The sequence below is a fragment of the Pocillopora damicornis genome, chromosome 4 (genome assembly GCF_964200805.1).
Source record: "Pocillopora damicornis chromosome 4, jaPocDami1.2, whole genome shotgun sequence".
In the NCBI taxonomy this organism is placed as follows: Eukaryota; Metazoa; Cnidaria; class Anthozoa; order Scleractinia; family Pocilloporidae; genus Pocillopora; species Pocillopora damicornis.
This window is the reverse complement of record NC_142673.1, coordinates 3,714,741-3,741,640: the sequence shown is the minus strand read 5'-3', so window position 1 is coordinate 3,741,640 and position 26,900 is coordinate 3,714,741. Positions and strand designations below refer to the sequence as shown.

The following is a 26,900-nucleotide window of genomic DNA, read 5'->3' as shown; positions in this document are numbered from 1 at the left end:
CGCGAGTGAGCGTGTAAAGCACGCGAGGGGCAGGGGAAGGGACACCCCTGCCTCTCCCCTCGTGTGCCTCGCGCGCTCGTTTTTCCCCGCGCTCGCGCGTTTAACCCCCTCTCCCTCCCCTTCTGACGCCCGCCACGCAGGCTACTGAGAGACGTGAACCTTCATCATTTCAAATATCCCACATATTCATTCTACTTCTGGTTTGTTGGCCTCAGATCGACATGAATAAACAACTATGTATCAGAATTCAGGAAGCTGGATTCGAGGTGGACCTCGATCCTCCCAGAGATGGAGATTGCTTTTACCATGCCGCTGCTCATCAGTTGGGTTTTAATTGCGAGGCCGCAAAGAACCGTCTATTTTCATTTTTGAAAAGTAATCGCATCGATTTAAGTCATGATTTAAATTTGTTCTCCTTTTTTGCACCTCTGGAATTTACTGATTTAAAACAAATTAATCAGCTCCATACTCAATGAATTGAATTGCTTAAACAGGTGAAAGGAAACTATCGCATGTCGTTTATATGCGAACTGGACGTGGGTCATACAAAAGTACCTTCTGACTGGTCCAAAGCTTTGGGTCTTCTCAAAAAGAATTTCGTCACTTCTATGCTGATAAAGGCATTTGCTGAAGTGACACAACACCAACTTGTCATCATCACCGAAAATGGGGTAAGAAATATATATGCGTGTTCCTATCAAAAATACAATCAACATTCGAGGATAATGGGTATATTTGAGAAATTTGTTTCGATTCCATGTTGTCTGTTGTGTCTGATGCAGAGGGAATTCGAGAAAAAAATCCTTCTTGATTTAGGAGGTTTCAACGCGCTAGATATCCGCCGGACAAGAATTGCATGACCATGTCGGAATCACAGTGCTTTTTAAAACTGGTTGCTGACTGGGCACTGGTATTTTTTTTATCGCTAGCTCATCTAATTACACAAAATATCATCAAAAACAGCAAAAATAAGTAGATCCGCTTTTTGGCTTGACTAAATGGCGGCTAAATGTATTTAAAATTTATTTTTCTATTATTTTTCTATGCAGGATAATAATTACGTGAAGGTTATCGAACCTGAGGGCCTATCAGTGGGAACATTGTATTTTGGACACGGTGGAGACCCGAGCCATTATGTGGCTCTTAGACCTGCTCATTTGCGAGTGAGTGAAAATACACATAACATGTAAACCTTAGGCAACATATTTTCCGTTAATTACGTCACCATATTTATAACCACCTTGCCTCATAATCAGCCGTTTTGGAAAAGTTTATGTTCGATCACATGTGCACATCCCTCATACGGGTAGTTTATGTCGAAAGCATACATATGATGTTTGCCTGTCAAGAAATCATGTCATCTTTTTTTCAGCTGTTATTTTAATGACTGTGCTTATCATTTACAATTTTTATATTTAGCATTAACTTTCTTCAGTCTTTCTACACACGTTTACATACGCTACTACAAAACTAGTTTTGTAGTAGCGTAGACATTTATAGATTATGCTAGTAAAAGTAGCATATTATGCTGGTAGCATTGCTTTTTTTTGGCCAAATTATGCTAAAATTATGCTCTTTTTTGCAAATTATGCCACCGTTTTTTTAAATTATGCTCTTTGAAAAATTGCAAATAGGTCCAAAAAATATATTTTTCAAATAGAAGCCGTTGGTCTACAAGAAAGAAACGCAACAACTACCACAATGAAATTGAAATAAACATGTTAATTATGCTAACATAATCTATAAATGCCTATAGTAGCGTATGTAAAAGTGTGTAGAAAGTAAATGCTAATGAGGTTTTTCCTTTCAATATGATGTTGAGTAATACTTTCCGAGCTTCGGCAAACAGAATTTTGCAAAAACTATATTGTATTCTACCTAAACTGTTACTTAAATTGTTCGTGTCAGAGATGCGATGCCATTCCTGTACCGCAGGGGAAAGAAGGAGAAGCCTACTGTCCTTGGGTCAGTGTAGTGAAGGGGAAGGTTATCGATTTAGATGACGATTGCAATTCTTCTGAAGAGGCCACGGTTTCAAAAAAGGAGACCATTTTTCACAAGGTATTTCTTATGATTCAATTTTTTAAACCATCTTCATTCTGCTCTGCCGGAGGAAAAGCTTTTCAGCCGAACTGTCTGTAGAAAATGAACGCATTTTATGAGCAATGAAACGGTGAGAAATCGAAAATTTAATGGCCGTTGCAGCATTTTGCTGCATTCTTTTTGAAAACTAGCCGGCTACTACGATAAAACATTCACATTTGATGACATTGTCTTGGCTACTCTAGCCAGGGTTAAACGTACTCTTTCTCTCGCAGAATTACAAATGTGATTATTGCACGGTCAGTTGCCATAATCGCTCAAAGCTTCTTCGACATATAAAGAACAGCCATCCAAAGCCCAAAGGCGAGTCAAAGGTAGCTAACTGCATATGTTGTAAAATTCAAGTGTTATTGGTTAAATAAACTTTGAATAGCCATTGATTACATTTTATTTATGTAGGATGAAGTTGAACTGATGATCATCCGCTCTTCCGACGAAGAATTACCTGACAGACCTGAAATTGTTGTGATCAGCGATTCTCCAGTGAAGAGTCCGGAAAAGAAATTGCCGAAATCGGATCTCAACAAGACAAGGTATGGTACAACAAAACATTTTGTAATTTTGCAATATTGCCCGTTAATTTGGTTTGGCTTTTATTTAGAACATTATAGTTTATTTGTCTTTTTTTTTCTTTTCTTTTTTTGTGTGTGGCCAATTATAGACCCCATCTAAGTCACTTTTGGGTAAATGATGTTCATAATCTTAAAGTCCTGAAAAAGTGCGACCCCCAGGGGGGTACTCCCCTAAAAAAATGACGGGGGTGCTTGTCGAACCTTTTTGGGGGATGACATTTGTGAATTGGTACCGCTTAGGGTGCTAAAACCTAAAATGACCCCTGCTAGGGTTGTCGCAGTACCTCTTAGGGGTCTGTAAGGTCATTATCGGATAAAATAATGAAAGCCATAGCTGCATTTGTTACAAAGATAACGTTTACTTCTCAATTTTGGGCTTGAAAAACGGTCATATTATCGGCAACTAATCTGTTATTCTAGAACTGATACCTCTAAGGGGTGTAAATGAATTCGAAGCCACGCCCACAAAATGAGATTCTGGTAACTTTTAGGGGTGTTTTCGAAAGTTTCCGACGAGTACCCTCGTCATTTTCATGAGGGAGTACCCCCCCCCCCCCCCAGGAGTGCGACTCCATTCTAGGAACTCTATTAAAAGTGCTTGAAAAGGGGACCCCGTTGTTGTCAGTCCAGTCGTAAAAATGCGACCCCATCCAGTGGCACACCCCCTGTAGCCCATTACTGGGAAGCGCCTCGCCCCCGCGGGGGTGGAGGGGGGAGGGAGGCACAGCGGTAAGAATAAGATAGCCGGTTTTCGGTCAACATTCCGTCCCCTTCTTCCCTGGGAGATTTCGCTGACACTAGCCCTACTCTCCAGACATCCCGGACACACTAACTAGCAAGAATTTCTTTATTAATTCCAGCAGGATTTTTGATACCGCTGACCTGCAAAAGCCGACGGAGAACAAATCTAGGGCTGAAAATGAGAACAACGAAAAAGAGGAGGGCTCAAACAGCAGTGACGACAACAGTGAGAGGCACGCTGAAATCGACAGTCACAGTGAAGGCGATGACGACGATTTACTAGACTCAGCTTTTGAAACGAAGCAGAAACAGAGAAAAATTACAGAGGAAATGTGGTCTGGAATAAAAGCAGAGTCGGTGAAACATTTACCTGAGGGAGTTGACGGACTGAGAGTGTTCAAGATACCATCAGAATCTCTTAAAAATGAAGGCAAAAATATTTTTAAAGACGGGAGAACTGGAAAAAGAATTGCCCAACCGAATGGAAAGGCCACCGTCGTGTCAGGTATGCGGACTGCAAAGGATCTAGCAGATGTTGCAATGCAATTGTCCTTTCATGGTGGAGTTCGGTGATGTAAATACAACACAGTTTAAGAACATGAAAGACGGTGGCGTAATATGCAGTGCTTGCAATCAGCAATCTGAATATATTGAATGCTTAGCACGACGTTACATAAGTTATGGCCCCTCGTTCACCAAAATATTTTACTGCGGCAATCATACGTGTCCTGTAATTAAGCCCTTAAGAAAAAACAAGGATAAGGTTAGACAACTTATTAAAGACAACCCCAAGCCCTCGGAAATTCAGTCAGCATGTATAATGTCTGCTTTTCGCGAGAAAGCAGACTGGGCAACAGTAGAGAAGGAGGTGGAGGCTACCCTAGATCGACAATGGCTAGCAAATGAAAAGAAGCAAATAAAGCGAGATACCGAGCCTTTCGGTCATGACTTTGAAGCTGTTGTGACATTCAAACAGTACTGTGATAAGAAGGAAAATTATTATGTATACAAAATCAACGACCGAAGAGGAAACCCAGACAGACCTTCCTTTGTTTTTAAAATGGGGACTCAAAAAGCTAAAATGGCCAACAACATGGATAAAGATGGCAATCACTTCATGAAGGAAGAGTTTTGTTTTTTTGATGGCAAAAGAAAACGCTGTCGAGGTTTTGTCACTCTCACGGCAAGTGTATATTACGGCTTATTACAAAAACAAGTTCCTCTTGCTGTAATGGAAGCTGAAAAAGAGGACACAACCAACATCGAACTCTTTTGGACACTCTTTAATGAAGTTCTACAAAAAGTTTCCGGTCATAAAGAGTATAAATTTAATCCCCTTGGCTGGTGCACCGACATGGCGGGGGCCAACTTCGCGGCACTAATCACAGTGTTTGGTGAGGAGGCTGCGTCACGTATTAAGTCCTGCGAATTTCACTTTAAAGATCAACGAAACAAGAAAGCACAGAGACTGGACAATGAAAATAGCGGCCGTTTTAAGGAACTGTGTAATCTTCTTCTAACGAGTGAAACCGAAGATGGCTACGCCAAAAGTAAAGCTGCCATGGACGCATTCATCGAAGAGAGTGAGGATTACGCCTTCTTAAAAACATGGGTATCTTGGTGGCACGACAGACGCGGGTTCATTTGTAGAGCTTTCGCCCCAAAAGATGCCCCTGAAATGAACAAAGCAGAAGTAATACATGCTGGGTGGGCACACAGGGATTCACCGAACCTAAGCCTTCTCGACGTCTGTCACGCGGATGTCCGTGACACTCTAGTTTTGGAGAAACAACTAGAATCCTACAAGGAAGGTATCCCGGCACCAGGAAACGGACCCTCCTTCGCTGAACGCAAGCGAAGGCAACATGCCAGGCAGCTTCAAAAAGCCAAAAGAATAGGAAAAGAAATGTTTGAAGACAGTGAAAATGGCCACGTGATTGACCCTTCATCTTCTTATCAGCCACCAAGAAACAAGAAACGGAAAGAAAAACAATCAGGAGGCAACCAATCCAAAGGAAATGTTACTGTGAATTCCGGGCCAGTGGCGTATGGAGACACGCCTAACATGGCCCCGCCTAATATGCCCCTGTCTAATGTGTGCCCACAAAATGTGCCCTCGTGTTTCATGTCTCCTCAGAATGCGCTACCATCTTTTTCGTCTACACCTAATACATTCCCATCCAGTTTGCCCCTACATAATGCACCTGAATCAAATGTGCCTCAGGCTTATGTGCCCCCATCGAATGTACCCCCGCCTATCTCTGTTCCACCAAACAATAGTGGGCCGTACTGGCAACAAGCTTTCCAAAGTACGTTCCCTTGTTTTACCCACTGGCCAAGCTCACCCGCGGTCAATGCTCCCCAATCCAACCCTTACCCTCCATCGAGTGCTATACCTCACTATGGCAACCAGTGGCATTCCGGCTTGTCTCCTAATCCATATGAGATTGTTTTGCTACCCTCCAACGTTCAAAAATGCTACGGTTGCGGAGCAGCATTTGCCGAGAGGTCCAGGAGTGCTCCTTATAACCTTTGCATTAAACATGTGGATAAGAGGTTGATAGGAAAGAATGCTGATGGGCGTTTGGTTTATAGCACGGATTTTACGAACACTTACTATCACCCCAGCATATCTCCCATCAAGCGAAAAAATTCTTTATTCACAGGTCAAGTTTACATAGGAAGAGAACTTTACAAGTCTCTGGATGCCAGTCACCGCCAAGTATTAGATTCTTTTCAATTTAATGTAACATTAAAATAGTTTACCTCATTTTCTCTTCGGTGTTTTGACCTTTCTGTTAATAGACACTCTTTTGGAGGAATGATTGCGTGACAAGCCAGTCACGTCACGTTTACGTAACATTGTTTTATCACGGGGTGAATTATGATCAATACTAATGTTAGTATTAAACGATCATCTTTTTTCATTTTTTATCCTGGGGGACACGATTCCCAGGATATAACAAAACAGGAAAAAACTGGATAAGTGGGACAAGAAAACATGTTGTTGTTGGTAAAATAAAATTAAGTTTCTATCAAGAGCTGTAATGACTACTCACGATTTACACATCTGTGTCTGTGTCTCGGGGGGGTACTCCCATACATTGCCTATACGGGTATGTGCCGCCCAACGGGGTCGTGATTTTGAACCTCCTGATTTAGAACGGGGTATCCATTTCAGAGGCGTTTTCTAGAACGGGGTATGATATTTCGAACGCAAGGAAGCTCCAGTTTTATAAGCAGCCATTTGAAATTATTCAAGGACATATTGCTTTCAAACTTTCTAGAACGGAGTCTAAAGAACTGAAACTATAAACTGCAAAGGGCTACCAACAATAGAGCTGCTAGGAATTTCTAGAACGGGGTGTTAGTTTTAGGGCGAATTCCAGAACGGAGTATCAACTTTAGGACAATCTTTTTTTTAGAACGGGGTGCCAATTTGGAGTCCCGGGCGGCACATACCCATCCATGCTGTTTGTTGCAAATCAACACTATGAAGTATAGATAAGACTAGACTGATAAAGCTTTTTTGCTGTGTGGTTTTTATTTTTTTATTTTTTATTTTTTTTATATTTTATGTGGCGATGTCGCGCGACCGCTCCTAGGTTTCCCTTTTCCACAATCCCACGTGTTTTCCATTAGTGTACCGCAACATCTGCAATTTAGCCTCTGCTTCTTTGGTTAGTTCCTCCATGCTTCGCGAGTCCTGTCAGAGGTGCCACTGTGTCGGAAATGAGACAAAAGAATCTGCTATGTTCCGAAACTTCACGTTTTATTTATAGAATCGACTTGATCTCCCTCTCTCTCTCACCGTTTTTTTGCCTCACGCTCTGGTCTCTCTCATTTTAAATATAGTATATGATCCTATTGTTCAATCATCTGTCACTTATCGCAAAAAATCAACCGGAAATCAATTAACGCTGAATAATCTCTCACAGCGCATTTAACTTAAATGAATACTTTCTACCTGCTATCAAAACAGAAAGTTAAAATTTCAACCAAATCCTACATTCTTGTGATTTTATGGTATTTCAGAGTACTGGCAATCTCTATATTAAAAATGTTCCTCTCACGGGCCTTAGAAGACATATCTGAACAGATCTGGATCCAGTCCAGTGGAATCCTTTCTTGAAACATGCCGTGAGGAAACTGGATTCTAAAATAAAGCCATTTCTTGTTTTCTTACGCAACAATTTCATTGTAACCTCGACCAGTTCGAATTTTCAAAACGGCTTAATTCAGGATAATCTTCTGTACGATGTCATCTGGTAAACACTTTTCGCTAAACACTTTTTCAGGCACATACCCTTTCTAACAGAATTGTTCCAGAACGAGGTAAGAAAGTAAGTTTCTGTGTATAGCTCTGAATATTATAAGTTATAGTGTTTCAATCTACGTACGCTTTGTACTTTCTTGCTTAATTTTCTCAGTAGACCTAATGTCGTGGATGAATAATAAGATGGTCTATTACAAATGACTGGAGTGACAACATACGACTTCTGAAATTGACTTCACTTGATTTAATTATTTAACTACCTTCAAGGTGATTCCTCAGAAAAGAAGTTATTGGACAATTTTTTGTAAACTTTCCTTAAATGTTCCTTACCAATGTCTGTTTCGAAAAAAAAAAAAAGAGATAGGTCACCGCGCTTGTTTAGGAGATATATGCGTCAAACTTACCCCATTTATGCCTGTACTGGTACTAATCATGCCCGTCATTTCATCGGTTCACTGTACATTTTGCTGCAGCTGGAAAAAAGCTTAATAGGTAGTAAGTTTCGAGTGTATGGAACAATTTGATATATAATTTGTGGGAATTTAAAAGTTAAACGATATCGACTCAAAATGTTCCTAGAGCATTCCTTTCAGGGTCATAATTTGCTTCTTTGAGTGATGGCTTTGTGCACCAAAACTATGGGAAATAAGACATGGTCACTTTGCTCATTTAAGAGGTAAAGACCATAGCACCTCTTTACCTGGTCCATTGATTGATAAACAATACCATGTTCTTGGAATGCACATATGCTCATTGGCTTGATTATGTGATATTATGCACAGTACATGATGTGCAGGGCTAATTACTGAGGAATCACCTTAACCCTTAACTCCTAAGATCTCATTAGTAATTCTCCTCACTGTCAGCCTTATAGTTCTTGTAATGAAAGTTTGGAGAATTTGATATTGTATCAACTAGTAATTCCCATATTAATATTTTTCTTTATTCTCATCACTTGTCTGCTTGATATTGTACTGATATTGTAAGGAGAATTTGGCAGGGATAACTTATATGTGATATATATGTAACCTTGACATCTCAAGGTCTCACATGGCTAAACAATTATGAGGTTTGAAATGATTTGAATTGAGGCCAGTCATCTGTACATGTGTTGCTGATCTGTGTCAGAGTAGGCAAGATTTCTGTGTAATACATAGATCATTATACACACAGTTATAAGAACATAGAAACATTGGCATAAACAGTGCACTGATTTTAGGACTACATCTTTAAAGTATGGGGTTATAGGGAAATCTTTCCTTTAAGTGTTTGACTGTTCATCTAAAGGATTCTTTAACTCTACTTGGCCTGAGACATTTCCTTTGTCTTATGTACTTCAAATTTGATGATGATGATGATGAGGATGACCAGGGTGTTCATCATACATTGTCACTTATCTAACTTTTAGGACTTTGGCTTTGTCTGAGAATAATTGGGGATTATAATTTTCCTGAAATTGCTTGAGTGTCTATGTGAAGGATTCTTTAACTTTTCTGAAACTGAAATATTTCCTTTGTCATATGCTTTTGAAATACGATGGGAGTTGATTGAGTCAAAGAGCAGATTCTTTCAACCATTACACTCCCAAGATCTCATTAGTAATTCTCCTTACTTTCTACCCTAAAATTCCTGTGATGTTAGTTTTGAGAATTTGTTATTGGATCAACCAATAATCCCCTGATTAATACTTTTCTTTATTCTCATCACTTGTCTCCTTGATTTAGTTTTGATATTATTATAATGATAAATTTTCACTCTTGAAAGTTAAAAGGTTAAATCTGTTGGGGTCTTCATCACACATTGTCACTTTCTTGTAAAAACTCAGATAGGATTTTTTTTATATCCATTATTTGGTCTCACTAATTTTTCATAGAAAACATCTCTTCTGTGATAATAACAGTGATGATGATAATGATGATTCTTCCACTTTTTTTGTTTTTGTTTTGTTTTTTTTACTTAAAAAGACTGCTGAGGTGTACATGGAGATCTTACTTTGTGATAATGAAGATGATGATGGTGTTGATTCTCTTTGTTCTCATCACTTGTCTCCTTGATATTGTTTTGATATTACAATTAGAAATTCAGTCATGATTGCCATGAGAGTTAAAGTGTGAAATGTATAGGGGTCTTCATTACACTTAGAGACATTTCTTTTCTCTTAAAAACTCAGAGGGGTTTTGTGTTTCATCCATTTGTTGGTCTTGGTGATTTGACATAGAGAAAATCCGTTTTGTGAATGAAAAGCAACACAAGTATGCACTGCAAACCTATGTCGGAGTGCTTACAGTGTACCTTAACAATCACAAATAAGCCGTGAGATAGATTTTTTTGTTCCCAATGCATTGCAGGCCTATATATTGTTTAATTTTTTTTAATAATGACAAGAATACAGTCATGTAATAATAGCAATGATAACAGTAATTCTCTAAGTGCAAACCAAAAGTGCTTACTGAAATTTTGATATAAGTTCTTACTTTATGTTTTCAGGCTTAGATTGCCTTTTATGAGAAAAAAAAAACTCTCTCACTGATGTGCAGCCATGAACAGAACATGTGATATAGTTTAGAAATCCTCACTTGCATTCACTGTGATTATTGTTATGTCTTCATATTTTTATTTCTTCAGAAGAAAAAAAATTGAGGGTTTATTTGTTTGACTGGTCAGATGTTCTTCATTCAGTGTTGTTTCCCAATGCATTGCAGGCCTACTAGCAAAATAAATAAATAAAAATTCCAGATGCAATGTCAAATAGGCAAATTACTTTCATTGGTAGACTATTTTTGATGATAATATAACTATGATAATATAACTATGATAATAATATTTTTATGTTGTTTTCATGTATGTTGTAACAATTGCCTTCAACTTACCACTTGTGTAGCAATAAAATTTCTGTACATCTACAGAAATGACTTTTTCAACGACCAAATTGGATTCTTTTCCAGTCATGCTGAAGATGTTCTGTACAGTATTTGTGGAATGGGTCAAGGCTGTGGTTGATGATGCACTAATTACTGACTAAGAGGATAACAAATTTTCTTCTCTCTATTATGGCTGGTGTCCTTTATAGGCATGATAGTATTTGTTTGAATAAATTTGTTGGGGAAACATGTTGGGGGAAATAATTCAATTTTTTTGATCTCTGATAGAAATTTAAGTAGTTTGGAAATCTTAATAAGTGTTACCAGTTGGTTATTTTGTAAACTTCACTAAGGTTTCTTTCCTTAGCACATGAGCAATTTAGCATTGTCAGAGTTAGTGTTTGTTCTATCTTTTAATTAGATGGTCAGGGGGATGGAAATCGTTCCTGTTTACATTTCCCCTTCACAATTTACAACTTCCTTGGACATCTGCTTCCTCAGAATGTCTCATCCATCCATTCTTGCTAGTTTGTATACTTCAAGAGCAAAGTGCTTAAATATAGGACCACTTTGCATTAAAATGATACATATTGACTTACTTGTTGTTGTTTTCTCACAGAAACAGTCAGAAGAGAGACTTAAGGTGAGATGTCTCACGAATCCAGTAAAGTTGATATTAGCCAGGTGTGAGACAAGCATATTGGCTGAAAAAGAACAATTCCAGAACAGAGCAGAAAACATGTGTGGAAAAGTATGGTGTAGTTTGTGGACTCAAAGATGGCTTTTGTATCCAGTAACAAAGAGCAAACAACCTACCATGACACATGAACCTTGTAACAGCCTTTGTCAAGAGAGAGTCTCTGTGGCTCAGTGTCTGATTGTGGGGTTGATTCAGAAAGTCTGAGATTTGATTTCCCATCAGGATTGTTATGTCCCCTACTTGTGATGCGACAAAAAACATCCTTCTTGATCATATTAAACCAAACTTGCTTTGTATTCATTTTATGCCCTTGCAAGCTACTGAAACAAGATTTCAACCTATTGGTAATATAAATAATCCTCTATTTTGCTTAGATCTTTAAATTTTCACCTGCTCCTAGAGTTCACACTCCTATGATATAGAACTCATTCAAAACTTAACTTACTCAATTATGGCTTATTTGAGGGAAAAGGCACATTATTAGCATCAGCCAAGCAATCTATTTTCTGATATGTTAGTTAACCCTTCAACTCCCAAGATCTAATTGCTAATTCTCCCCTCAAGCTGCTACACATTTCTTTGTAAGTTAGTTATGAGAATTTGACATTAGATCAAGACAACAACTTTTACCTGAGTATTCTTATTACCTTTTTGCCAAGTAACATATGGATATTATAGGGAGAAGTCACATGTTAGTTACTTCTGGGAGTTAAGGTTACTTCCCACCTTCAGAGACAATGGGTTACTTTATGCGGGAAATCTTGATCCACCATCATTGATGCCAGGAGGTCCCTTTGTCCTATTGGTGTGCAGTTTCAGGAAGTGAGATAATCTCCTGGCATGGCACAAGTTGTTTGTGAACCTTTAGGAGCTAAAATCTCATGTTTGATATAGGGAGGAATACAACAACTTTGAGCAAATTTATAGGATGTATAGATTTGATCAATTTTCATCAAATTTCCCCAAAGCATCCTAGGAATAATGACAAAGGAAAGTGTGTTGAGAAATTTTGACATTTGAAATATTTGTCTTGTGGAGTCCATTTACGCAACACGTCTCAAATATTTTTAGCTAGTCTAACTTTAGATCCCGATATCAACTCAACCAATCAGAATATCGAAAAAGCCAGACACACTCTTGTTGATTGATGCCTTGTGAATGAGACTGCAGCCATTTTGCTCATGCAGCAGCATCCAATGCCCGATAAATTCAATAGAAGAACCTTTGGTTGCTTTATGCCTTACTGGCTTCTGACACTTCCTCAAAGAAAACTTGCTTAAGTTATATTTTTATAGTAATCTGCATTTATTAAGCTTTCCTCTGATATATGGTTTTCTATGATTTTGGTTAAACTAGCACGAGCACAAAATTGTTTCCCAAAAGACACCAGCAAAGCTGGGAAGTAACCTAAACTCTTTAACTCCCAGATCAAATTTCTAATTCTCCTAGATGTCAACCATACAATTCCTATAATGTTAGTTCAGACAATTTAGTATTGGATCAACTAATTATTTCCAAATTGATATTTTTCTTTAATCTCCTCACTTATCTGGTTGATATTGTGTTGATATTATAAGGAGAAATTCTGTCTTGGTCACTCGTGGGAGTTAAATGGTTAAAGGATTTAGAATTATCTTGACCTTGTAGTTGTTCATTTCCTGGGATGTCAGCTGAAAGGATGATGAAAACTACCTCCTCTAAGCTGATGCACTTAATTCTCATTACTTGTTTATTCAACGATGCACTTATGTTTTCAGGGGAAGTTGCATGTTCATCACTTTTGGTAGCTGAATGGTTCAGTGTGGAAAATGAATTGTGAAAGTTGGCTGGTATGAAGTGACATAAGGAGGAGCATCAGGGATAGGAGAACCTAAGGAAAACCTAGAGGAGGGAGGGTGGAGGAACTATGGCTTGTCTCTCTCTCCCTCTCCCCCCCCCCCCTTCACCATCATTTCACTTTCAAATGGCACACAGTCCTTAGCACAAATCAAATCTCTCTCCATAGACTCTTGCCCTTCAGCCCCCATACTACATCAAAATTCAATATGGTCATTCCAAAACAGGGGTAGTTTGGTGATGAAGTTTCTGAGCTGTTGAATACAGTTGGCTGTGAGTCAATGTAAAAATGATAACAAGAGGCAAAACACAAGGAAAGATTAATGAAGGCCAAAACACCAAAAGAGGTACTGAAAAAAAAATCAATGTGACAGGATTGTGAACTTGTGGATAAACTCTGCCGAAAACAATTGTTTAGTGTATTTTTCAGACCAAGTCTAAGGTTGCAAAATAAATCTGGGAATTAACTCCAACAATCCAATCCAATTCTCAGTTGTATTTATTTACACTTATTTTAGTAAAATAATAAATTTCACTTAATTAACAAAACTGAAAAATCAGAGAAAAATAAGAAATGCAAAAGTACTTCAAATAAGAGAAAAATGTGTAGTGATCACAGGAACAAAAACTTTCAAGTTGGCCAAAGAATAAGTAGGCCTCCTAAGAATCAGTAAGTTTTTAGTGCCCACTGACGATTAGGAACAAAAGTCTGCCATCAGTAACAAAATCTCATCACTAATTATACTTTTCCTAACAGATCTTTTTGATGAAACATTTTCAAACATCATATCAACAACTTCTTTAGCATTTACCTTTTCCTGAAAGTTCTAAAAGATTAAAATATGACAATACTGACCTCCCCACCAAACCCCCCGAGGTAAAGGAAAACATACATAGAAAACTGCCACTTGTGCATCATCATACTCAACAAAGCCATGCATTCCTGGTTTGTGATTTTGTTTTCCTACAGTATTCCAACTATCTTTTTGATAATATCAGTTATCTTTCTGCTCTGAATTCTGGGAGATTGTTTCATTGATATCTTAGGAATTGTTTTTACTCCTCAGTTTGACTTTGGCAGTAATATTTTGTGCAATGCTTGTTCTCCTTTTCTCCTGTTTTTTTATCTAACAACTCACAAAACAAGTTAGAGTTTAGTTTTAGTGTTTTCTGATTGCGATCCAAAGGAAACTTTACCAAAGTTCTCATATTAGTAAACATTTAGTGAATTTCATGCTTTCAATTTTTTCATGCTGATTCATTTTAGTCCCCTTAATAGGTCTGAGGGCTGAAATGCAGCTTTCAGTGTCACTAGCTTTCGATTCAGCCTTATTTGCAAGAGCATTCAAAAATAACCATTTATCTACAATAAAATGAAAAATGTCTGTTCAAACTAATACCAGTGTCCATTCAAAAACAATGTGCAGGAAAGATAATCTTTGTGCAGGATCAGTTGTTACTCTGTTTCTTCTCTGCTTCATTGTTGTCCTCCTTGTGTTCCTCTTTCCTGAAACAAACATAATACAATTTCAACTCTAAAGCATTATATGGATCAGAATTTCTAAAAGATTCAAAGTAGCTAGACACACAGCTCAAATAGCTATCAATTTCAAAGTCATTAGGTAGCTTATACCTCTCAAGTTGCTTTCATTGCATTTAATTTGGCTTGTCTATCATCCTCTTGGGCTTCGTTTGAAGAATAATTTCTGAAGATTTCACACACTAAAGCAACTTTGATTCAAGGCCAATTTTGAAAATGATTCATCAAAATCTTCTGGTTTTGTGGGGAAGGGGGGGGAAGGGGGGGGGAAGGGGGGGGTCTAAAGAATATTATGGAGCCTTACAGGGGATCAGGTGAATTTTACTGGGAGACAACCAAAATCCTCGAGCAGCACTCACCCCCCCCCCCCCCCCGGCTGCTGAACAGTCCCTAAGATAGCTAATGTTGGGTAACGTAAGGTAGCTAATGGAAATTTCTTATCAGAACTAGACCTACCCGATGTATGTAAAATCCAACGTCACGTTGTCTCCCATCAGCACAAATGGAGCCCATTGATTAGGTTTGGGAAAGCCGTTGCTTCTCAACCATTTTACGGCCTGGTGAAGAGATTCACTGGCACTTTCTCCACGAACAAGGTGCTTGTAGAAATGATTCATGAGCTGCTCCGTTGCTTCGTCTTCTATGGCCCACGATGCTACCAACACTGAACGTGCACCGGATGCTAAGAATGCACGAGCGATTCCAAGAACTCCTTCGGCTTTGACCAATCCACGCGCACTGTGACAACAGCTCAATACAACCAGTTTTGCTCGCACTTGAGTTCCAAAAATGTCGGACATTGTCAAGAGGTAGTCTTCTTCTTGTGGAAAACTGTTGGTGGTACATTTAGGACATTTAGGCGACAGGGCAATCTCTCCTCTTTCGGCATTTCCATGTGCGGCAACATGTATGAGACTCACTGAAGGTATCGCTTGAAGCACTGCCTGCTTAGTTGCAGACTCTCCTAACAAAGGCTGAACTCCCAACAGTCGACCAACCATCTCTGCTTCCTTTCTGGCACAGGTCAATGGTACAAAGTTAGCGACACTTCCATTGTAATACGCCTGGCCAACCGTAGGATCACCCACTACAAGTGCACCATTTTCACTGTGATAGTCCGCTGGACAATCTTGAATGAGCCGGAGGGTCGTTAGGGAAGGGATGATACGGATTCTGTAAGTCTCTGATAGATACTTTCCGGCTGCTCCATCACGCAAGGCAGCAAATGGGACTCGATACGAGAAACGATACGGCACAATGATGATTTCAGGCTCTGTAAGTAAATCTACCACAGGAGCGATGATCCATTTGTAACACAAATGATGAATTCTTTCGGTTTCTTTGCTTTCGTCACCGCGCAAAGTTGCTCGGCTCTCTTCAAAAAGAGATGTCGTTACGTTGCCATCCAAAGATCGATCTTCGCAATTCGCTGTGAATAAAACGCCAAAGCTGGCGGCGCTCTTTTTGAAAATTCCCTCCACGTTGCAAACTTTCTCAGGAATGAGAGTGCTGTCTTTCACTTTGTCGTTGACTCGAAAGGAAATGTCTCCATTTGCTTTCAAAACCCAGAGACGAACTTGCCGCCTAGTATACAATATGTACAAAAAGACACAGTTACTCTCATTCTTCACAATGTTTTCAATCCCGAACCATGATTGTGGATCAGCTGAGATGTGGCTTTCAACGGAGAACTTCTCTGCCATGCATTCTACGAGGACTCTCGCTCGTCTCAGCTCCTCGGCATAAAGAGCGTCTTGAAATTTGCCAGTATTGCAAAGCAAGTTAGTGAGCAAGTGATAAGGAAAACTACCGTGCGCTTCTAACAGCGATATTTCAAACTCTTTGTTTCCTTTAAGAAAACTCCTCAATTGTTCATATTTTCCAATACATTGAAGGAGATGTTCCTTTGCCTCCACAACCTGTGACTGCGATACCTTTAACTGTGTAATGCTGAGAAGGCTGTGAAACTCAGTCAGTATGTCTCCAATTTTATTGCTTATGGAGCGAGCCTTCTCTAAGTAATCTTCTGCCACGTCGCATTCACCAAGCGATCTAGATAGATCTCCGAGGTTGTAGTAAGCGTTTCCTTCCAGAGCTTTATTCCCACATTCCTTGCTGATGGTGAGCGCCTTCTGACAATGTTCTTTTGCTTTCTGATTGTCATTGATAAAAGCGAACACTACTGCCAAACCTGCGGAAGCGCGTCCTTCATTTATTCTTTCTCCAATTTCTGTACTGATGCTGAGTGCTTTGTCGTAATATTCTTTAGCTTGACGACATTTCCTAAGGCTGCAGTAAACGTTTCCAAGGGCTAAGTATCCTGAACATTCCTTTCCTCTGTCTCCTATTCCTTTTGCGATCGCGATTGCTTTCACGTGATATTCTTTGGCCTTCTGATATTCGCCCAGGGATTCAAACACAACTCCGAGGTTCCCGTATGTTCTTCCTTCTCCACTTCTGTCGCCGATTTCTATCGCGATGGCAGTTGCTTTCTCGTGATATTCTTTGGCCTTCTGATATTCGCCAAGGGATTCAAACACAGCTCCGAGGTTCCCGTATGTTCTTCCTTCTCCATTTCTGTCGCCGATTTCTATCGCGATGGCAATTGCTTTCTCGTAATATTCTTTGGCCTTCTGATATTCGCCAAGGGATTTAAGCACAGCTCCGAGGTTCCCGTATGTTCTTCCTTCTCCATTTCTGTCGCCGATTTCTATCGCGATGGCAATTGCTTTCTCGTGATATTCTTTGGCCTTCTGATATTCGCCAAGGGATTGAAACACAGCTCCGAGGTTCCCGTATGTTGTTCCTTCTCCCTTTCTGTCGCCGATTTCTATCGCGATGGCAATTGCTTTCTCGTAATATTCTTTGGCCTTCTGATATTCGCCAAGGGATTGAAACACAGCTCCGAGGTTCCCGTATGTTCTTCCTTCTCCCTTTCTGTCGCCGATTTCTATCGTGATGGCAATTGCTTTCTCGTGATATTCTTTGGCTTTCTGATATTCGCCAAGGGATTCAAACACATATCCGAGGTTCCCGTATGTTGTTCCTTCTCCCTTTCTGTCGCCGATTTCTATCGCGATGGCAATTGCTTTCTCGTAATATTCTTTGGCCTTCTGATATTCGCCAAGGGATTTAAACACAGCTCCGAGGTTCCCGTATGTTGCTCCTTCTCCATTTCTGTCGCCGATTTCTATCGCGATGGCAATTGCTTTCTCGTAATATTCTTTGGCCTTCTGATATTCGCCAAGGGATTCAAACACATATCCGAGGTTCCCGTATGTTGTTCCTTCTCTTTTTCTGTCGCCGATTTCTATCGCGATGGCAATTGCTTTCTCACAATATTCTTTCGCCTTTAGATACTCGCTGAGGATTAAACAAAGAGATACAAGTCTCGCGTAAGCCACCGCCTCTTCTCTACGGTAGCCAATCGTTTTCATGATGGTAAGAGCGCTTTTACAAAGTTGCTTTGCCTCTGCAAACCAACATTTTGCCTCGTATTTGTCTCCCAGTTGTATGGTTAGTTCTCCAGCGAGGACAAACTTGTCAATAAGTTTCGTGGTGTATCGTGTTGCATTTGTGTAACCAGAGGTGGCGTAGAACACATTGAATAATACATCAGAGATATCATGATCAAGGTTAATACCAGAGTCAAGTTTGTGAAGTAGAAATAAACATTCATTACATAACTCGGTCGCTTGTAAGCCACGATCAGTGTTGAGAAGAAATATGGCGACATCCAAACCAATCTGGACTGATTTTAGGATTTCTGCTGCGTTATTCATTACGTCATGTCCTGAAGGTTAAAAGAATTTCCCCAAACTTGAGAAAAGAATCAACAAAAACTAAGACTTTCTATAGATGCATGAGCGCCTCCTGTCTTTCTTGTTTAATTCAAGACAAGCTCTATTAATTTTTTTTAACCAATTGATCGTCGGTTAATCCATTGATCGTGCTATGCTGGCGTTCAACTCACTGATTATTTATTTTTTACATGCCACATAATTAATTAGAACTGAATCTGGTCGCAGTGTTCTGTTTGAAAGTGACTTCCACTTACATTCATTAGAGGGGAAATCAAAATTAGCACCCTTAGCCATTAAAATTTAAATTCAACGCAAGACATTGTTAAATTGGTGTTTATGTAACAAATTAAACGACATTAAATATGTTGAATCTACATCAACATTATCATTTTTGGAACTTCTACTGGGTAGACATTGTGAATAGAACGGGACCATTTTAGTGGGAGTGTATTCTACACGACGCGTCTCGCGCGTGCATTCATGTCATTCACACTGACCTCTGCAACTCGCTGTATCTGCCTGATAGGTGAAAGAACTTTCCTGAATAATGCTTTTTGCTCAGGAAGAAGATTTCCTCGGACTTCTAACTTCAACAGATGGCATTTATGTTATTGATATGTTTTGGTTTTGAAGAACAATTTTGACTTTTCCTGAAAAATCCTATATCTGTGATTTCTATCAGGAGAGAAGATGAAAGCGCAAGCTGTCCTTTCTTTCTTAGTGGACGGTAAGTGGCTGAATTTTTTTCTGTGGGACTATGAAGGGGTTAGTTTCTTCTTTCCCATCCCTTGTGCTCACCCGTTTTTTCGCCCTCATGCACCCCCCTATCACTCGCTCCAGCCGAGTGAGCGGCTTAAATCGGAAAGATTTTTACCGGATTAGATTTTCAATTCAATTCAATATTTTGCCTACCTGAATATATCCTCAAATTTTTTTAAATCATTCTCTTCATACTTTATGGCAAAAGATTATAAAATTTTGGTTATGGTAGTTTTATCAATGTTGATATTTTTTACCCGCGCAGCCAGGATGGTCAACATGCGAGAAGGTTTTCTTGTTTTACTTTGGTAATCTATTTTGATAACTCTTGCAGTCTCGAAAACTTTAAATTGTCTTTGATATTTCTGTATTTCATTGCAGTATCATACCAAAGCTATCAAATTGACTTTCAAAATCCAGGGACTTAATTTTCCTCTAATCTCTTGCTCTTCATTAAATTCTTCTGTACTTAAATCTGATTATGAATCGAGACAAATCAAAACATCTTTCATTGATCTAGGGACGTTCTTCTACGCCACACAGATCTTGTGTCGTCTGGTGTAGTAGACATACTTGATGGAAATAAATTCAATAAAAAAAGTTACATTCCACTGAAAAACGAAGTGTGAAACCACTCAATGTCTCCAGAATGTTCAGCTAAATATATATGTGTTGGTATTTCTAACCTTGTATCCCGTACAGATAAAGCCAGCGTGTCAGTATCAGAAACTCGCTTTTGAGATGCGTGAAACCATACATATAAATGCCGTTGATCTCAATGAGCTTGTTAGACATGGAATTTTTCGCTTTCCCTAGTATATTTAGAGACTTAAACAGTTAAAATGCTTTGTTAAATATCTTTTGTTAACTCTATCAGTCTCACTTGCAGAACGTTCGGTAGTTTCCCTGGTTAGTTCTCTTGGTACAGCACTTTTACTACTTAATTGACGAATAAATAAATCGAGAACCGTCAAATCGTCTCTAAAAGAACGTGGGAACTTACTTTCTTGATACTGAATTTCACCTCTAACAAATGTCTCGTTTCCATTACAGGAGATAATGCTATTGCGTGACTCAGATATTGTTCATGCATCGCGTTTCAGACTAAATTTCATGGACATGAATTGAATCTAAGACATTTCATTCGATTGAAGATGAAATGATAGAGAGAGGCGTTTGACGCATTTGTTCTTTTGTTTTAAGCGGAAGCCACGTCCTGATGAAATGCATCGAAACCGAGTCCCTGTTCAAACCCACGGTTTGTGATGCAGTAAATCAAATGTATTACGCATGTCACTCATTGCTAATCAATCTTTTCAACCTCCCTTTTAAAATCTTTATATAGGCCTATCGTTGACAGGCAACTGAAACGTCTAAAAAGCGATTGGAAATCATCCGTTAGCTTTGTTTTCTAGGCAAAGGGAAATTTTCCCCTTGTAAAGGATTCCACTCGTGTTTTAATACTTAAGTTACTCATGTACCAACTTTTCCGAACGTTTTTTATAGTCAGTTAAACAGTACTGTCAGTTTTTATTCGTGGAAAATGAAACTAAGGAAGCAATGACAATACAGGGCCAAAAATGGGAAAAAAATCTCACCTTTGAATACAGAAAATGTCTTCTTTAGTCTCCCGATGGTGTGACTGATAAAAACATAAGTAAGAGAGTGAAATTAGACTTTCGCTGCCAAACAAACGTTATTGCAAGTAGCTAATATAAGAACGTTTTACTCACACGTTTGGTAAGAAGAAACCATTAAAAAAAACTAAGGAAGAAAATTTTTTTCTAGATTGCCTATAAGAAAGAAATAAAAAAACGCGCTGAGTGCATTGTTAAGTCATGTAAGCACGCGGGAATTTTTTATGGACACTCGAGAAGTGCGAACAAGCCGAGTCGAAGGCAAGTGCTTCTAGCACTTCTCGAGTGTTCTTAAAAATTCTAAAGTGCTTATATAACTCAGCAATGCTCGAGGAACAAGCTTTTTTACTTCCTTGGAAAATGTATCGTGAATTGCGCGCGCTCGTACCTTTGACGTAGGCTGCGTGCATTATACCTCATTATAAAATAATTCAAATAGTACGCGCGCTCTGATTGGCCATAAAACCATTTTACATGAGCGTATGTAAACACGGTTTTCGTTCCTTTTTCATTAGTTATTTGCTTCGCGTCGTGGTTTCCTACGCTTATCTCGTGTTCTCCCAACCTCCCAAGTGTTTACATCAGGCTATATAAACACGGAAACCATTTTACATTTCTTCAACAGTGCACTCGTGTGGCGCGTGCTTTATGGAAATATAATGAACTCGTTCTGACTAGTCACGGCGCGCGCCATTTCTCTGAACATTTTATAATATATATAAAATAACATGCGGGATCTTCGTATTTTGTATCTTTAAAGAAATGATGGAAATGTAGTTTCTCCTTACAATATCAAGATACCTTACAGAAATCAAGTGGTGAGAGTAAACTGATCGATCAACAAGGTTTTATGTCTATCATTAAGATATAGCAAATCTATATTTTAGCGCTAAATATTTCTGAAATAAACTTTAAGCCGCTCACCTTTGGAAAAGAAAGGATATCTGGATAGTTAGGAAACCGAAGCAAGATATGAAATTATCTGTACAAAGAAAAGACAAATACAAAGAGTTACTGCTGGATCGAATATTAAAATGATCGGTTTAAATAGTTATTATAAAAATCTAAAGGATGGATGTTGGATTACAACTTGCTCGTAAGATCGTCAGTAAATATTGGAGCTCCTCGCATATCATTGATAAGAGCTTAGTGGTTTTAATCGCGCTTTGACCGATTTTTTAGACTTTCAAGTCACAGAAGTGAGGATTATTTTGCTTTTCTTTACAATATTAACATTTCATCCAGCGAATAGGTGGCGAGAATAAGATACAATACCAGACTCTCCCTAATGACTAGCAAAGTCATGTAAAGGAGCTTAAAGGGAGAATTGCTTATAAGATAAACTTTTGTTAGATTGTTTGAAACAATAAAAAGTCATACATCATTAAATTTCCCCATCATCACATCAGCTACTCATAAAGATATTTCAATTTTCTTATGACGGGAAAAGAATTATTGTTGCTAAATTTAGTTTTTCAGCTGTAAAGCTTTGAAAAAATAAACATGGGCTGTTCAGGGTGCTAGTTGTTTACGTGATGAGACTGATTGCAAGAAACAGATAAATGCAAGTTACTCGGTTAAGAACAAAGTGCTGAGTTTGATTGGTTAACAACATCACTGAAAAAGTAAGTCTACGACGTGTAAACATTACTTCTTAGTTACGCCATCAGGTGCATTGTACATTATTTTGGCTTTTTCTTTTTTTCTGCCAGAATTTGCTGTTCTTGAATTTGATTTCTGTTGTGCCTGATTTGAGGCGGCGAAAATAGTTTTGAAAACGAGAAAGGAAAGAAAATTTAATTTTTCATTTGGCTTCTTACCCTCGCAAAAAGAGGAGTGTCTTGTTTAGTATTCTGACCGTATGAATTGGAAACAAGGAAAAACCAGAAACTGAAATCACCAGAAACCAGCGACTGAAACAATGCTTCTGCTGCCAAAAAGGATGATGACAACAGCTAGTGTGAAAAAAAAAATCTAAATCGGGAAACCTTATACAGCTTTCCCATACAAATACAGAGAAAATATTCCATCTTTAATCTCATTCTGTCACTCACAGGCTGACTTTTAAAAAAACTATTCAACTAATATCAAAAGTTGGTTTTTCTTGATGTAATACTATATTCTCTTAAATCATTCACAACAACATCATAGCACTTTAAAAGGAGAGTTAGAAATTAGATCATGGGATACAAAGGCTTCACGTTGGATAAACCGTTTTATTTTATAGACTATTACAAGTTTAAGACAAAAATTTTTCAGTAAAAAATCTTCACCAAATCTGAGATTTTTTCGAGGTTACAAAAATTTCTCTGCCATCGAATGTTCATTGCAAAACATTTCAGTTTGTAAAGCGGGAAAATATTATTTCTAAATCGATACCTTTTACTGCTCCCCTTCTAAAAGTGTCGTGACAAGTATTCTGATTGTGTGACTGATAAAACCAAGGATGAGAAACTGAAATAAAACGTTCTCTGCAAAACAAAGATAAATGCAAATAGCTGATGTGAGAAAGAAGTGAAACATTGATCGATAAAAAGAAGAAATAAATTTTTAAAACAAAGAGGGAACAACGGGTAACAAGAGTAAAGATTAAGTTCAATTTGATAAATAAAAAAAAAGAATGGCCGTTAAAGAAACCCGACATCCATCGCTTTCCATCTTCTCTTTGAATTAAACGCGCAAACAGATTTTCCCGCCATGAATAAATATGAAATTTAATTCGGTGTGCGAATTGTATGTACATCTACGCTATGCTACCATCGACACTGAAAAGCTTTAACTACCCACGGCGATGAGGGTAAAAAGATTAGACGTAACCCAACCTGCATTTCACAAAAAGAATAATGGCTTCAGATATGCCGAATATTTTCAGAAAAATATTTTAATTTCAATTGGCCGTATTTCACCCATTTCTTACAATGGTATCGCCAACAGCATTACTTTTCCCGTCTTTCTGAACTGATTTGAACGTTGTTTTGCCAAAGATAACGAACAAAACGTAACTACATTTCACATTTGTGAACTTCTAGGGAGTTTTTGACACATGCGTTTTGATCGTTTATCCAGTCGTTCGACATTAATTAATGAAACAAATTTGATTCAGCTCGGCGGAACCACCGAGTTAAAAGCCCTCTAATTCTTACCATGCCAAAGATTTTTTAATCCTTTTGATATAAAATGATCTAAATAATAAAGATAATTTTTGCAGAACTACGTTCTTCTATAGCAAGTCATAATGTTTCTCATATCAATCATTTCATTATCAAATGTCTTTGTAAGGATAGCTCTAATTACAAAGGCATCGAAATACGTATTGTAAAATTGATAATATAGCCCATTCGAATGATGAAACATCTTACTCACCACGAATTCAACTTTGAATGCTTTGTTGCTTTGTAAAGTGAAGCAGCCAACTTTAGAATTAGAATCAGCAGCATATGTCTATTTTAGTTAGATTACAAGTGGCGAATCTCAGCTCACCTCTGAAGGGCAGAAATTGAAGGCTCTCCCCTCCAACCACGTGGTCTGGATACTCTGTTGATTACTTGACTCAACTGAAAGCCCGGGGGGAAGAACTCCACCTTCAATATGATCAGAGTGGGAGGTGTACCTCTTGAAACCTTCAGTTTATTTACATCGGTCTTCCAACAGCTCCAAAGGGGAATTCATCATTGCCATAAAGTTGCGTTACTTAAGAAAGTGCGTCACGCCATTGTGAGTCCTTTTTATGGTGCAAAGAATTTCCTTTAAGTAGATGGAAATTGCTTTACAAAGCTGACAAAAAAATTAACGAAGTAAAAATAAAACAGCGGAGAAAACGAATGGCTGAACTTGGAGGAGATTGACGTGGATTGAAAATGTCCAACTAAACCATAGCCGTCAAAATGACCGGAACTCTTTCTTCGGGCTTAAAAAGAAAATTTGAGGACATAATGTGCGATGATAAAGCTACAAGATGATATATAATTTGATGTGTACATAAATATATATAAAGGAAGTCTGTGTATTGATTTTTCGGTTTTACAGTGCTCGATATGTAGGAGTAGAGCGCGATATATGTTGCGATGGGGAAAAAAACAGAGAGACTATACTTTTATCCCTACAAGCCTGTTTCGTGATTGCTCACTCATCAGGGGATTTTATTGTTAATAATATTTTAACCTCGTTAATATCCTTCACAAATTTGCATAATAGACGTGTCGGTTAATTTCGATGCTCAGTTCGATTGTTACGCAGTAACGCTTTGTTTCTGTGGCAGCATGAGGACACGAGTTCATTACGTTTATTGGGTAATGATAATTCGGGTCTGCAGATGACGAGTAATTTTTCTTTGAGGCAGAGGTTGCATTTTTTGTTTGCGCTGTTGTAGGGTGATCTTGATGAAAGGATGCGCAATGAAATAAAGTGGTTTATGGTATTTTCTTTTAAGGTATGTTTGCTCAGTTCGGTAGAGTTTCTGTGTTTTGTGTGTCGGAATGATGCGGTGTGGTTTCTGTATCTAGTCTTGAAGTCGTTTTCTGTAAGTCTGATGTATGTTTCAGTGGTGTTGTTGTCCTTACGTGTAACGGCGGCTTGGTAGATTACAGATGATTGCAGGCAGTTTCCGTTAAGTGGAAATGTGTTCTTCTGTCGGCAGTTGCAAGTTTTGGTGTCTTTTGGTGTTAGCTGCGGTGTCTTTGATGTGTTTGGATGAATTTAGAATGCGTTTGTTGTGGTTGTCGATGATTTGTTTGGTGTTATTCATGCAGCTGTAACTGATCTTGCTTGTATTATGATTAAAGATTTTTCTAAGTTTGTGGTCTTTCGGGACGTGCTTGTCTACTAGGGCAAGGAACTGTGTCCGATATTGGTGCTGATGTTTTTGCTGAATGAGGGGTTGTACCAGAGTATGATGTTCCGTTGTCTGTTTTTTCGTTTGTCAGTCGTAGGTGGTTCGTAGTGTAGAGTGTACCTGTATCTGCATTCGTCGAGTGCTTTTTTATAACAAAGGTCAACTTTAAAGGCATAGCCTTTTCATATGCCTTTAAAGTTGACCTTTGTTATAAAACGGTCAAAAAGATACATAGTACAATTAATTCAAGGGCTCACAATGCTCATCATAACACGAAAGGGAAGGAGGAGGGACGGCAGTTTAGCTGTGTCAGTGTGAACTTTAGATTTTCGAAGAAAGCAAAGCGATATGATTTGTTTGTGTAATTTTGGGAAATAGTTCATCAGAAGGGTTCTTTGGAAAAATGAAATAAATTATCAAATTTTTCATCGGACGATCTTGATTGTACATGTGACACATTAAAATTTTCCTGATTTCCCCTCCCCCCTCCCCCCCGCGGTAATCTAATGATTCCCCCTCCTCTGCATGATCCTTACATGATCCTCTCCCCCTCAGGTGATAAATAATGACCTGGTCCCTTAGAGTTTTGTGATGTTCTATCTTCTCTTGATCTTTTCACTTCTTTTGTATCAAATGGGGAAACCACGTTGATTGCGTAATCTTTACCACTACTATTATAATTATTATCATTTGATCATTATTACCTTATTATTGATTCATTACAATTCTTTTTCTACATATTCATACGACGCCTAGTGGTGTGTAGGACGTGTGTGTTTTATGAACCTACCAATGGCTCACCATGAGACAGAGCTGTCTTCAGCTCAGTGATAGAGCTTCGGGTCACGCAGTCCAAAGGTTTAGGATTTCTTAAATCTCAAGAAACTAATGAAATGAATTATTTATCAAGACCATTAAAGAGTATGGAAGACTGAATTTATTAATATTAACCTTGACCAAAATTTACCGACGCAGCCAAACGACTGTCGGTTTCTTCGGGAAAATGGTCAACGGCTCTTTCTCCTATCAGGGCATTTGACTTTATCAATAACACCAGACTTTGGAAAAATAAAAAATTTGGGCCAGAAAAAGTCCAAAAGGTGGTGTTTTGTTTTAAAAAAGTCACTTGCTGCAGATTTTGAGCCAAGCAAATGAAGGAAAAATGTTTAACAATTTCCTGTACATTACCACGAGACTGGAATACGCCAGAACAAAGACACTTCATTGCATTGTGAACAAAT

General features: G+C 38.5%; 1 protein-coding gene, 1 long non-coding RNA gene and 1 pseudogene across 3 annotated transcripts; 2 read left to right on the top strand and 1 right to left on the bottom strand.

Annotated features, from left to right (window-relative positions):
- Positions 1-221: 221 nt before the first annotated feature.
- On the top strand, positions 222-6,292 carry LOC149046509 (uncharacterized; annotated as a pseudogene). Its single transcript, XR_016185505.1, has 7 exons — positions 222-387; positions 493-671; positions 1,050-1,163; positions 1,909-2,061; positions 2,319-2,417; positions 2,503-2,636; positions 3,536-6,292. The product of XR_016185505.1 is annotated as an uncharacterized LOC149046509 (transcript).
- A 1,162-nt stretch (positions 6,293-7,454) lies between these two features.
- Positions 7,455-13,015, top strand: LOC149046508 (uncharacterized). Its single transcript, XR_016186359.1, has 2 exons — positions 7,455-7,751; positions 11,173-13,015. It is a non-coding gene; the product is annotated as an uncharacterized LOC149046508 (long non-coding RNA).
- A 555-nt stretch (positions 13,016-13,570) lies between these two features.
- LOC149046507 (tetratricopeptide repeat protein 28-like) lies at positions 13,571-18,411 on the bottom strand. The gene is made up of 3 exons (XM_089202571.1): positions 18,016-18,411; positions 15,086-17,139; positions 13,571-14,596 (listed from the first exon to the last, which is right to left on the bottom strand). Exons 1-3 carry the CDS (start codon positions 18,409-18,411, stop codon positions 14,539-14,541), a joined length of 2,508 nt encoding a protein of 835 aa, XP_089058697.1. The 3' UTR covers positions 13,571-14,538.
- Between the last annotated feature and the right edge of the window lie 8,489 nt (positions 18,412-26,900).

Coding starts and splice junctions, on each gene's coding strand:
- LOC149046507 (XM_089202571.1), bottom strand. CDS start 18,411: ATGAATAACGCAGCAGAAATCCTAAAATCAGTCCAGATTGGTTTGGAT. Junction 17,140..18,015: donor CGGTGGCTTACGCGAGACTT/GTATCTCTTTGT, acceptor GAATATCAGAAG/GCCAAAGAATATCACGAGAA. Junction 14,597..15,085: donor TTGGATTTTACATACATCGG/GTAGGTCTAGTT, acceptor TGTTTGTTTCAG/GAAAGAGGAACACAAGGAGG.